Below are 14,843 nucleotides of genomic sequence, written 5' to 3' on the forward strand. Positions count from 1 at the left end.
TTTCCTAAAATAAAAAGCAACAGAAATTACATTTGTGAATAGGAATAGATGATAAATATTAAAGTTGTAAATGCCAGATATCTGGATACTTAGTGCACTTTCTAAGTGTTTCACTGATACTTTACATATAGATTGCATCACAAAGAAAAGGTCGCAATAAAGGGCAGTGTTTAAACAATACAATCAAAGGGTCATGTGCCAAGCAAAACAGTGACAATGCTTTTGTTTTTAAGATAAATTTCTTGTTATGATTTATTTTAAACTGTCATTGTGCTAATTATATAGGCAAACTGGAAATTGCATTTCTTGAGTCTCTGTATGTGTAGAAGTTTTTTGTGAGATGCACAGGGAGTGCATACTTACTTTTCGTATCTCCTTAGGTGACATACAAACATAATGCACAAAAGGCCTTTAGCTTAAAGAATACTTTTTCCAGTTCTTTTCTCTACTTTCCCCTGCCAAATCCAATTTAGGATAATCCAAACGCTGCCTTCTGCTATTGGTGGTAAAATCATTGCTCAGTGCTGTTTGGGAGGTAACAAGAAAGCAGCAAGTACTTACTGCTGCATATTTATACCCAAGACGTGACACTGACGCATTAGAGATTTATGAAAATTTCTAACCCTCTCATACACCTGTTTAGGTAACAATTTGTGTTGATATGCAGTCCTTAAAGTATAACACAGCATTTTCCACTGGTAGTAAACACACATAATACAGATCCCAAGTAAAATATGTTCAAAACCATAAAATATCTACTTCATTATGAATCACAATTTTAATAGTTATTCAAAAACACATCTAGATAAAAGTATCTTGTATGGAAATGAACACAGCCATGGTCTTCCACATGAGATCACAGTCCAATATTCAAGGAGTTTATTTGAATCTTGGACTCATATATAAATACACACAACAGTACACTTCCCTCCTGTCAGGAACAATCCCTCTGGCTTTTGCTATGACTATCTGAGTGGAAGTGATATATTAATCTGGGAAAGGGCTGGAGTCCTCATTTAAGGAATATTTTTAATATATGAGTTAGTCCTTCAAGTATTATTAGCATTTAAATATTAACAGATATTAGATTGATCTCTTTTGGAATCAGAATTTGAGGACCATGAATCTAGATCAAATAAATAGCATGAATGGATTATTTTTTTCCTGCTGTGAGTATAGTTAAACATTGCAACAGATTCTTTAGGAGGATTATGCAGTCTACTTCCCTGAAAGGTTTTAAGAAACAGATGAAAAATATCACAAAGAACAGTTTAAACATTACTGTATGTAGCAATGTATGACAGAGTTAATGCTTCTCAGTTATTACAGATGAGTAGTGATCCGTAAGATCTCAGAAGGTATTCCATGGCACTACTGCAAAAACATAGCTATAAAATAAAGCCAACCACCCCATCCTTCCACACTCGCGTACAAATAAATCCACACAATACACACATACACTAAAGCTCAAGAGGAAAGCTACAGACAAGCATTTAAACTTCACTCTCATTTTCATCAGGTTGTAAAATGGAAACCATGAGGCAATACTCAATAAATAGTAAGGCTGATTTGGGGTTGGTTTTTGTTTTTTTAAAGGCTGAATGGTTCTTTGATTCAAGACATGTTCATAAACACTTGTCGAAAATGACTCTGAAGGCCATCTTCCTTCTGGGCCTATCTGCTGTGAACTTCTGATTGCACTTTGTTAGGAAGGGCATGAAGTGACAGACTGTCATCCAGGAAGCACTGGAGGACCTGCTCTTGGTATCACAGCTGTAAAAGTAAGCATTAATTCAGCTTTTTATGTCCCTTAAATTATTTTCTCCTTTAAGCAAAAACTGGCAATAACCTTGACAGTACCCACTCAGTGCTATTCACCATGAAATAAACCAAATTGCCAACATCTTTCTCGTTAATCCACTTTTTAAAAACATTCCTGAAAGTATCAAGTATAAATGTTAAAATAAAATGGAATATAAATTAAAAAAATGCAATATCCAATTATTCACAGTTTGCAATATGTTGTATACACCACATCCTTGATATCAGCCAGTTCAGTGATGACAGATTGCAGTTTTCCCCTTCTGTCAAGAAAATCATGGAAACTGTTCTGTTCAATGAGACATCCCAGACAAAACAGAGACCCATTTCTCTGAGATTTATGTGTTTGATTTACCTTCATTGTCCCGTAGAGTAAAGTTGGGATTCAAAGAAAGCCCTTCATCAAGGGAAAAATGGAATCTTGCCCCATTTGCAGAGTTATCTTTGTCAGTTGCAGTGATAGTCTGAATTACCTGAAATAAAAATTAACAGTGGAGGTGTTGAAATTTGAACTTGACCCAAATACTACCTAGCTTCAGCAGGATGCTCAAACTTACCTTATTTTAATTTTCTACTTCACTGCTGCTAAATTCAACCAATGAAGTAACCGGGCCATTAGTTTTATTTCTCCAGCATGAAATATTTTAGCAACCACACCTCAGAGCTAGGTAAAAGCATCTAAAGCATCTATACTTTCTGACATTCTGACATGTTCAGGACCTGGCACAGAGATTTTCACTTTCCGCATTGCATACTGGTGACTTTCAGAATTAGAGTTTCACCTAAACATCTGTTTTTATGGAGCCAAAATTCAGGCTGAACCAGGATGGTCTCTGTGGAGCATCATCTGCTAGCCATCCCACTAATTAGATGTATTTTTATTGGTTAGGAAAAGTAACAGTTTAACCAAAATGGCAAGTATACAATACTGGCTGACTAAAATTCCTGTTAAGAATCATTTTTACGTTGCCGGACAACAGAACAGGAGGAACAGCAGCCACTCATGGTTTTAGTCTGGTTTGCCCGAAAGCAATAGAATTTGATGGGAGAGGTATTTTTGAAAGGTAGTACCTTTGCCTTTGAAAGCCCTGGTGGTTTCTAAGATTTACTTTCAACTAAATAGGAGCTAAGCTTTTGGAACGTGTGACCAAGCAATATTTCTACCTCTGCTTTCATTTTCATGCTGGGTCTGGAAGCTCAAGTGCTAAAGTAGAATTTAATAAAAGTTGTTCTTGTGATATAGGCAGTGAAGCCCACACAGACAGCTGCACAGAGCTGATAGATATCCTAAGGGAACATAAGAGGGGGAGGGAAAGAGCTCTTTTCATGAGAATTTTTTTGTTCGCTGTTCAGCCGTAGTCTGTCTGGACTGAACCTGAAGCATAAACAGTGCAGGCTCAAGTGATTTGATCTGTTTTAAAACTAAAAGACAACACACAGTTCTCTACTTTCATTCACATAAGAGAAGAAAAACAAATACATATTTAAACAAATACATAGAGTACAATGCTTATTTCTTTGACCATATACAATATAGTACATTATATTGATTATACACGTGACACAACTAATAATACTGATGATAATTGCTAAGAATATTTTACAAGTTTGTCGTAACAATTTTTGGTAAACTGTAGCAGAATAAGATCAGTCTGAGACATCTATAATCATGCAGTTTGCCAAAGTCATGGTAATATTGGTGAAAATGCCTGGCAAAAGATAATTGTTCTCTACTGAATTTTGTAAAGGTAGCAGAAAAAACCAGAAAAGTAAGATTAACTTAGCTAGATCTATTTAGCTAATAATGCTGAAATGGTATGAGGCAAAGCAAGAAAACAATGAAGTTGATGGAGAAATATTTTCAAGAGAATCAATTTTTATTAATACTCAAATACTAAAAATACTATTAAATACCACACATAGTTGCAAAAAATTCAGGCAAGACCTTAAAAAAAAGATACAAATTTGTTAAATATTGTTTACAAATCCTCGGTACTGTTTATCGGTGAAACATAAGTCATTATGCCAAGAACCTTCAGCTTTTATTTGACAGCCTAGGAGAGGAACTTTTGCCCTGTTGCCCTCTCTTACATAAAATGTTCAGTGACATTTCACAGAATCTTGCTTCAAGAACATGCCATTTCGCAACAAAAATACCTGTGATCAAGGCCTCAGTGCCACAAGACTTGTACAAAAAATATTTGGTTTTAGGACTAATTTTAAAACTCACAAAATATACCGTCTACATTCACACTCTATCAGAAAAGGATCTTACTTTCTAAGGAAAAGATTTCAAAGACATTAATTCAGAGTTGAGGAACAAAAGTGTGTGTCCCCTTAATGCCCAAATGTACTGTTAACCTTTTCTAATTAATGGACCAACTAATTAATGGCCTATTAGCAGACATTAACATTCACCTTACCAAAGCTGATTGAAATAAAAATGTAGACATAGAACCTCAGCTGCTGTAAAGCTCAGTTGACAGCACTGAAGTGATGAAACTGGAGGGTTATGCTTTTTGTAAAGCCAAGAGTTGTCAAGAAAAGAGAGAATTTCAAGAATGGAGGAGAACTAATTGAAAAGGATAGAGAGCAGGTACTAAATTCTACTCAGATACTTTCCAGAACTGAATCAGTAAAAAAGAAAATATACACATGACAAATTTATAGCAGAGATGTTCCTTGCCTGCTAACATTGATTTCTTTTGGCTATTAGAAATAACAGCAGCCAGAGTAAGATAGCTCATGCTGGCAGCACAATATTTATACACCCTGATTCTGAAAAAGTTCTTTGTGCATGTATGTGTGTGTGCGTGGGCACGTACATGTACAGTGATGGATAGTATCAGGGAAATGACATTTCACTACTATCACAACTTTTTCTATTATTCCTCTGAAAAGCACCCAGAAAAAAATTATCTCTGGAGAGCTGTAGTGAATATGACTTGCAGATCTAGTCAGATATTTTAACAGGTTCATACTCTGCCAGGAGAAACACTGAACTTGGAAACATTCAGAAAACTATAAACTCTTCACTCCTTCACTTTTCAAAACAAAGCATTTAAACTCTTTTTTACATCACAATTTGCTCTTATTACCTTTAAAATAATAAAAAAAGTTGCATTTGAAACAATGGAAAAATTTTTAAGTTCACTTTGTGGAAGACTGCAAAATTTCATTTTCCTACACTAACTAAATTTCATAATCATTCACAAAATCGGTATACTTCTAGAAGTCAGAGATCTCCAAGTCTAGATATTATGTAAGATCAAAATACAGCTGATTTACCCACTTTAATACATAATATCAACCAGGCTTCACCTGTAAGCTGTTGGACATACATAGTTTATCTTGTCAACAAGGTGATTGCTAAGGGAGTAAAACTGTCACTTCAGTGTGAAAATGATCATCTTTTCACACGCATTTTCTGTTTGACATACTTTGGGGGGTTCATTTAAGCACTTACGTCCTTAAGTTTTATTGGCTTTTTTTTCGGATTTTTTTTTTTTTAGGTAAATATAATGAGCTGTGGAGGCAAAGGAAGCAAGAGACAGACTTAAATGATACTGTGATTTCTCTACATAGAAGCATCTTCTGAACACAAACAAAGTCAAAAAGTCTTCCATTGACAAACTACTGTTTAGTTTATCTTGTACGTAACAAATTCAGAATAGATGTGCTGAGAAAAGAAACCAGACTCTTCTAGGGCAGTGCAGGGCTGGAGCCCAACCTCAAAAGCACTAGTCAAACAGAAGTGCCTGGCAGTACCTGACAGAATTTGTTCTCAAGTGCTAAATCTTATGAATCATTCTCACAAGATGACAACTCAGAGTAAATATTGCCTTTTTAGTGATCCAAAACCATCCAGCTGGGCATGCTTTTTGGCATATGGAACACTTGTCTTGTTCTGTAATCCTTGTTTATTTGTCGTTCTCTAATATTTGTTGAACACTGTCATTTTCTTTCTTAAACTAGACAGCATGATCTTCTGAGTAAGAGCCATGTGTTTTGTTTTTGTTTTGGTTTTTGTACAGTGCAATGGTTTCACAATGTTTTCTGAAGCCTTGACATGCAATGTAAATAGAAATTAGTGCATGTCATATATGTAATGGAGCACTGTTAAAGAATACAACAGCATGCTGATCCAGCTGCTTTAAGAGTCTACTGCTTGTACTACTGCTTGTAGAATCCTTCATGGTAGCATTAATCTTGGGTGTCAATTGCAGTGCTACAGAGATCAGGAGTCATTCATGCTTGCAACAGTAGCTCAGAGAGAAATATGATGCTGACCGAAATCAGGAGCAAATGATGTTACTGTAAAGCTTATTTTATCCTTTAAACATCTCTCTCATAAATTTCCATCTGCAAAGCTACTATTGGACAGTTAATACTTTGCTAATAAGAAACATTAGCTACTCACCACCACCGCCATCACTACCACCCAGCTAAGAGTGCATTTCTGAGCTAGCTTTGCTGCATGCTTTAGCTTATTATTAATTATAACAATTTAACAACTATGTTAAATTATATAATTTTTAAAAATATCAGAATATGTTGAAAGCAATTGCAATTAATGCTAAGAAATTTTATTTTTTTTTTTTAAAAAATTAGTCTTTTACAAGCTCTAATTCCTCTATTAAAGCTTTATTTGATGTTTTCAGAACATTATTTTTATTTTAATAAGCATGTTAATAAGAGATATTCAGTTGATAGACCTACTTAGATTTTCAAAGGCTTTGAGTGAGTTGTCTCAATAAGAGCACTTAAGAAAACTATGCAGTCTTAAGATAAGAGGGAAGGTCCTTGCACAAATAATTGCTTAAAAGACAGGAAATAGCGTCTCCTCTGTAAATTGTCTATTCCACAAAGAGAGGAAGTCATAGAGATTTCCTATTCCACACAGGTTTATGCTGGGCCACTTGTTCATTATTACACTGACCATCTTATAAAGAGTATGAATAATCAGCCCACTTATTTAGGATACTGAGTTGTTCAAGGAAGAAAAAAGGAAGAGCTGACACTAAAAACCTTCCAATACTTGTTAGCCAGGCAACACAAAGACAGGTGAAATTCTTTATACATCAACATAAAGTCTTAACTTCACATACATGATGATGAATTCTGAGCTGATCATTACTTTCAATGATGCTGGTGTTATGGCAGGCAGTTTTTTGCATTCAATGCTTAATAGTGGTTAAAAAGCAAAACAACTGTTAGAAATTGCTAGCCAAGAAATAGAGAACAAAGCAGAGATCATATATTATGACCTATGATAAGCATTATAGACCACTGCATCTTGAATCCTGATTCCCCATCTCAAGGTGAATAGAGAGGAATTGGAGGAAGTTTAAAGGATGGCAAGATGAATGATTAAAAGTCTAGAAGGACTTTATCACAGCTTGTCCAAGTAGGACTCTTCAGTCTGGACAAGAGATGGCTGAGGGCTAGAGAGATTCATATAAAATGGTTATTAAAAGTTTATGAAAACCACAGAAACCACTCAGGAAAGATACGAGTTCACAATTGCAACTTAAAACCTGTATAAAGACAAAATCAGCATAGAGTGCTAGGTAAAAACTCAATCTATGCAAAAAACCAAAGGCACTTAGAAAAATTGTCAAACCATTAGCTGAAATGAAGTGCATCAATCACGCAGCAGTGACTGGAATGTGATTCAGCTATTCAGTCACAGTTCTGCCCCTCCCCATGCTCACAGTTGTGAAAAGCCCCTTCAACGTCTTTTCCATAATGACCCTGCAAGGCCAAGGTCAATCAACATGCAAAAAATGAGAATGGCAGCCATGTTAACCAGCCACTTCAGTGAGCTGTATGCTACCATGTGGCACTTAGATAAGAGATACTAAATCTGCTTCATCCATTTTGTTCAGGGTAGTGGCTTGTCAAATTCCATTGCTTATCTGACAAGATTAAAGCTTTACCTTTAGATATTTACCAAAGATATTTTGGGTAATTTTTTTTCAGCAACAAGAACGATACATTGAACAAATTCCCAAATATTCTCCCTTCAACCTAATACTGTTAAACAGTTGAATCAAATGTAAAAACCAAAAATGAAATCAGAAAGAATTACGACGTGTTCTCCAAATCAAACTTTTTATGTATGTGACATTAACAAATAAAGTAATTCTTCTTTCTCACTGGGAGAAAGATAACTGTGAGAGTTACCTGACCAGGCTTTGCATTCTCACAGACGACTACATCATACTCTCTGGCAAGCTCTGGAGGGTTGTCATTGATGTCCAGGATTCTAACACCAACTTGAACATGGCTCACTAGCTCAGGATTATCTGCAAAATACACAAGGGGGTATTAAGCCTTTTGAAATACTAAATATTCCATGACATCCTCAGTTTAAAAATATATCTAAACAATAACTAGAGAAGAACTATATACACCTGCAGAATTTTAGGTAGCAAGATACTATAAGTCCGTTGCTGTGTTTCATTAACTGTTTTGAAAACTAATTTTTAGAAAAGTGAGAAGTATGTTATGAGTCTTAAGTCACTGTTATACTGTAGCAATAAAAATGCAAGTTACTCTAGACCTGGTGGGAGAAAGCTGTTGGGAGTTATCACATAATGTCACGTTGTATGCTAAGAAATGATCAATTACTTTGTAATAAATGTGAAAGTGTCATCACAGTATTGAATAAAACCCGATAAAAAATATTAAACCCTTTTTCTCAGTACCTTAAAATACAAAAATAATAAGAAAATATGAATGCATAGGCACATACAAACCTCTTCCAAGCTTGAGTTCACCCTCCTCACAAGGTTCTATGCTATTACACAAAGTAGTTAATGATTCTTGCTTTAGCAGTGACATACCAGTAAGAAAACAATGTTTAAGTAACAGTGTCTTAGGCTATGATCTGTACTTTTGTGAGAGTTCACCCTCAAAATTAGCTCACCCTCAAAAATTAAAATAATTAGAATCCTTTCAATAAGAATACACTTTCCATGATAAAATGGGGAAAAAAATATTAATCCATAATTATCTTGCTCTTACTACTAATTACTAAGAAAATTTTATTTTGTTAAAAGAATTATATATTAAAACTTTATTATAATTATATAAAATCTACCTTCTGAAGTCTGTGTAAATATCAGTTGGTTAGATGACAAGTTTAGTTTCACCGATTAAATTAAACTATCAGTACAAGACAGTAAAGTCATTTGTCAAACTCAACAAGACGGAAGAATGGGGTCTTAGAGATTGACATTTTAGAAGTGCGTGTCCCTCTGTGTACTCATGGGAAGAAAGAAAAAGAAAAAGAAAAAGGAGAAATACTAGAATATTAGTAGTTTAAACCTCATTTGCCTTGGTTATTTTGATCTTTATTAATCTACATTGTGTTTCTGTCAAAAAAGGTCATTTGTAAAATGCCTTAGATTTGTCATACCTTTAATGGCCTCTGCTCAGAATTCTGAAAAACATTAATTAGACACAAATTTGTCTTCAAAGCTGCCAGTAAGGTAGCCTCTCAATGAAAGAATATTTGACAATGTTAAAGTTTCTTTTGACATTATCCCTCTCTGTTTTCACCTGGGATACTAGTCAAAGAGCCTGGGGTTTAGACGTTCACTTCAGATTTTTCACATTCTCTTTTTAACTAATACATCTATGTTCACCTGATGGCTTTAATTCACTTTTGGAACTTGGTCAATTAGCCCCATAAAATGGGAAAGAAGATCAAAAAAGCAACAGAAAATGAAGTCTTAGGTAATGTATGAACCTCTATTCCCAATTAACATTAGCATTAAGTTAGAACACCACACTCATATGGTTTATAGACTTGCAAATTACATTTTCTTGCTGAAATTTTCTGATTTTCTCCAAACTTTTTCAGGTGTACGACTCACTTGCAGTCTCCAAACCACTCTAACAACTGGTCCTTTTAGCAGTGTATTTTTGTTAATTAGACAAATTTCTTGCAGCAGTTTGGCAGACTCACAATTTTAAGATAATCAGTGCTGACATATATTTCAGGCCTGCGCATTATAAAACAGTCAGATCCATTCTGTGTCCTAGTAGGATTATGCCTCAGGAGCAGATTTTTCAAAGTGAATGCTCACTGTTTTAAAGGGGTAACTGAAGCAGAAACAGCACTGTGGTTCACCTACACTAGGGACTTCCTTCCTTATGCTTGAGACTTTCCCAAACAAATAGTTATTTGCCAAGATACTAAATATCTGTAAGTGAATCAACTCCACTGAGTATTAGCTGCTCCAGAGAAAGTCCTTGGGGAACTTACAGAAGTCCCTACCAACAGCCAGCCTGAAGTCTTGAATCTTCTTTTCCATTAATTTCTGTGGGCAAACTTTAAAACCCTTCTTTAAGAAGGAAACATTTTAATACAGCTACTGCTGTCCAAGACTTCCTTTCATATTATTAAAATTCAAAAGGGCTTTATCTAAATAAATTTTACCTGAATGACACTCGGAATAACAATCCTGACATTAGAAGTCTTTTGTGCTTTTATAGTTTTGCCCCCCTTCCTTTTTTTTTTTTTTAAGTTAAACTACTACGGTTAAACAGATATTATGAAAACTGAGTGAACAATTTAACTCAGAAACAGCCTGAACTATTTTGAGTAGAGGATTTTTTAAAAAAATAGAGTATTTTTACATGTTTTTAAGACCTAGAACAAAAAATCTTCACCTAGCATAGGATTAGAAAGAACGTCTACGCTTTTGCATCATCAATATTAAATACCGATCTTAATCAGTACAATAATCACAGAATCACAGAATAGTTGGGGTTGGAAGGGATCTTAAAGATCATCTAGTTCCAACCCCCTGCCACGGGCAGGGAAACCTTCCACTAGACCAGGTTGCTCAAAGCCCCCTCAAACCTGGCCTTAAACAGTTCCCAGGGATGGGACAGACACGACTTCTCTAGGCGAGTGGTGAGGTTCCAGTGTTTCACCACTCTCGCAGTAAAGAATTTCTTCCTAATATCTAATCCAAATCTACCCTCTTTCAGTTCAAAGTCATTCCCCCTTACCCGATCACTACATGCCCTTGCAAAAAGTCCCTGTCCAGAGGGACTTTCTTGTAGGCCCTATTTAGGTACTGGAAGGCTGCAACCATAAAACATGAAAAAGAACTTGCAAATTTTTTTCATAACTTGCTGTGCCCTGATGGAAATATGAGGTGGCAACATCCTTATGCATCAAAAGATATAACTGCACCTCACTATAATTATATACTTCATCTGTATATTTAATGTAATTCTAGGGCTTTCAATATTTATTCAAAACCTTGAGGGGTTTTATATGTCACTGCTGCAAATTATTATTTCACTCTATGCATTGTGTTTTCCTCTGAATTGTTTGTATCTTACTGCTTCTGTTTCTATTGAAACTTATTGATGAAAAAGCTGCTTATGTTATAATTTGGACATGCACTTTAATGTTTTTATGCTAATTCTTGCAAACTAACTGTTCCAAACTCTTATTATTGTGAGATGTCCTGCCTTTTCACATATTTTAATTCTGATCAGGGTTTACTGGCCCTCTATGAAAATATCTCTGAAAGTTATTTTTTTGTGTATTTTTGGTAATAACTGTGTTTTCCTGGGATCCTTTCAATACCACATCACAGGGTACTTTGTATTTTGCCAATGAGGTATTGCTCTAACTCAACACTTTAGTGTCTTATTCTCTGAAGCTAGGATGAAGCATATACATGGTGAAGCACATACAGAAGACATAAACAAAGACAGATATATCTGGGGTTTTTGTCTTGGTTAGGTTTTTGTCCCCCCCCCTCCCCCTTATCTGATTGTATCTGATAGCCTTGGAGATTTTTGTCTATAAAATCGATTGCATAATGATGTCTCAAGTATTTTGATTTCTAATACACTGTGGTATCAAAGCTCTGTCTGTGCAATATTAGAATCATAGAATCATTGAATAGTAAGGGTTGGAAAGGACCTTAAGATCATCTAGTTCCAACCCCCCTGCCATGGGCAGGGACACCTCGCCCTAAACCAAGGCTCTGTCCAACCTGGCCTTGAACACAGCCAGGGATGGAGCACGCACAACCTCCCTGGGCAACCCATTCCAGTGCTTCACCACCCTCACTGTAAAGAACTTCTTCCTTATATCTAATCTAAACTTCCCCCGTTTAAGTTTGAAGCCATTACCCCTTGTCCTACCACTACAGTCCCTAAGGAAGAGTCCCTCCCCAGCATCCTTGTAGACCCCCTTCAGATACTGGAAGGCTGCTATGAGGTCTCCACGCAGCCTTCTCTTCTCCAGGCTGAACAGCCCCAACTTCCTCAGCCTGTCTTCATATGGGAGGTGCTCCAGCCCTCTTATCATCCTCGTGGCCCTCCTCTGGACTCGCTCCAACAGCTCCATGTCCTTTTTATGTTGAGGACACCAGAACTGTACACAATACTCCAAGTGAGGTCTCACAAGAGCAGAGTAGAGGGGCAGGATCGCCTCCTTCCACCTGCTGGTCACGCTTCTTTTGATGCAGCCCCGGATATGGTTGGCTTTCTGGGCTGCAAGCGCACACTGCTGGCTCATGTTAAGCTTCCTGTCAACCAACACCCCCAAGTCTTTCTCTGCAGGGCTACTCTGAATCTCTTCTCTGCCCAACCTGTAGCAGTGCCTGGGATTGCCCCGACCCAGGTGTAGGACCTTACACTTGACTTGGTTAAACTTCATAAGGTTGGCATCGGCCCACCTCACAAGCGTGTCAAGGTCCCTCTGGATGGCATCCCTTCCCTCCAGCGTATCAACTGAACCACACAGCTTGGTGTCGTCGGCAAACTTGCTGAGGGAGCACTCCATCCCACTGTCCATGTCGCCGACAAAGATGTTGAACAGGACCGGTCCCAACACCGATCCCTGAGGGACACCACTCGTTACTGGTTTCCAACTGGACATCGAGCCATTTACCACAACTCTTTGTGTGCGGCCATTGAGCCAGTTTTTTATCCACCGAGTGGTCCATCTATCAAATTGATGTCTCTCCAATTTAGAGACAAGGATGTCGTGCGGGACAGTGTCGAACGCTTTGCACAAGTCCAGGTAGATGATGTCAACTGCTCTGCCCCTGTCCATCAGTTCCGTGGTTCCATCATAGAAGGGCACCAAATTGGTCAGGCAGGATTTCCCCTAGTGAAGCCATGTTGGCTGTCACCAACCACCTCGTTGTTTTTCATGTGCCTTAGCATGCTTTCCAGGAGAAGCTGTTCCAAGATTTTGCCAGCCACAGAGGTGAGGCTGACTGGTCTGTAATTCCCCGGGTCTTCCACCTTCCCCTTCTTGAAAATGGGGGTTATATTACCCTTCTTCCAATCATCAGGAACTTCACCTGACTGCCAGGATTTTTCAAATATGATAGACAGTGGTTTAGCAACTTCATTCGCCAGCTCCTTCAGGACCCGCGGATGGATTTCATCAGGTCCCATGGACTTGTGCACATTCAGGTTCTTAAGATGGTCTCGAACATGATTCTCTCCTACGGTGGGCCTAAGGTCTTCATTTTCACAGTCCCTGATATGATTCTATGATGATATTCTTTCATGTGGTCATTTCTTACCGTCTCTTGTTAGCATTTCTTTAAGTCAGTGGGGATCTGACAGAACATGGCAGAAACCCTATTATTTCAGTTTTCCTGCTCTTCACAGCCTTTACAGATTTAGAACTCTTTACGGACCCTTCAAAGGTAAGTTTGTGCTTTCCTTGCATTCAAGTTGGTTCTTTAGTTAAGTATTTGGAAATTGTCTGCTTTTCTGTTCTCAGCCATTGTAGAGCATTTTGAAGAGACTCAGCACCACCACAACTTCATCCCAAAATGATCAATGATCTAGCAAATCTATTTTACATACTGATACACTTAGCAGTTGCGTAAGAGAAATATGTGAAAAACTCCCAATAGAAAGTATCTTTAAAATCTCTGAAATACAAGCATTTGCTTTCAAAAAATCATGTCTTATTACAACCACAGATTTTCTTATTAGTCATCTTAATGTCCAGTATTTTATGGATCCAGTAATCTCTTGATGTTAACATCATCTGAAAGCTGTATCCAGAAGCTGGCTTGCTCTCTGTCTACTGAGCAGATATTGAACACAGTTCAGTTGTTACAATTAATATCTAAAAGGAGTTTCCTGATACAGTCTTCCTTACTATATTTCTAAGTAGAAATGTCTACCGAAAGCTAAGATCCTCACTTTCATTCCCAAACCAAGACATTCTCTGATTCCTTCAGTCATCAGTGTTCTACTCCTCACAGCTTTTATTCCTTCTTATTGAGGACAAAGACTTCAAAGATACTATTATTTGTTCTGTTTGCAGAACTGCTTTGAATACTTTGAAGCACATATGTATTTTACTAACCGAAATCGGCTTTGGAACTGGCAGAAGTCCATTCATTTATATTTTAGTGCCATCTTTTTCTTGCAGGTGCTATGATTCAGGGTTTTGCTGTTATTGTTGCTTTTGCTCTTGTTATCAGCACTACTATATGCTAGAGAGAAACGTTTATTAAATCACCCACAATTATTTTTACAATTACCTATTTTCTTTGAGAATACATTGCTATTCTTCCCCACATTCAACACACAGTTCCCAGTATTACAAAATCACAGAATTGTTGAGGTTAGAAGGCTCCTCCATAGATCAGCAAGTTCAACTGCCCTGCTCAAAGCTGGGTCAACTAGTGCAACTAGTACGTTGCTCTGGGCCATGTCCAGTTGGGTTTTGAGTATCTTCAAGAACGGAGACTTCAGAACATCTCGAGGTGACCTGTGCAAATTTTTGACCAATCCCACAGTAAAACCATTTTTCTTCTTATGTTTAAATTAAATTTTCTGTATTTCAATTTGGGTATATGTCCTCGTCATTTCAATGGACACTACTCAGATGAGTCTTCGCTCACCTTTGCTCATCTTTAATCTGCTTTACTCTCCTTCTGAGCCTTCTCATTTCCAGGCTGAACAGTTCCAGCTCTTTCAGCCTCTCCTTGTATGACAGATAGTCC

General features: G+C 37.1%; 1 protein-coding gene across 13 annotated transcripts in view; it reads right to left on the reverse strand.

The window, feature by feature from the left end:
- The window catches only part of CDH18 (cadherin 18), a 513,966-nt gene that overhangs the window by 16,615 nt on the left and 482,508 nt on the right, over nt 1–14,843 (reverse strand). For all 13 annotated transcript variants that reach the window (XM_030500750.1, XM_030500758.1, XM_030500767.1 and 10 more), the window contains 2 exons: nt 8,008–8,129; nt 2,177–2,294 (listed from right to left, as the gene is read on the reverse strand). In XM_030500750.1, the coding sequence (XP_030356610.1) occupies nt 2,177–2,294; nt 8,008–8,129 (240 nt within the window). The remainder of the gene's footprint in view (nt 1–2,176; nt 2,295–8,007; nt 8,130–14,843) is intronic.

The sequence above is a fragment of the Strigops habroptila genome, chromosome 1, assembly GCF_004027225.2.
Source record: "Strigops habroptila isolate Jane chromosome 1, bStrHab1.2.pri, whole genome shotgun sequence".
Classification (NCBI taxonomy): domain Eukaryota; kingdom Metazoa; phylum Chordata; class Aves; order Psittaciformes; family Psittacidae; genus Strigops; species Strigops habroptila.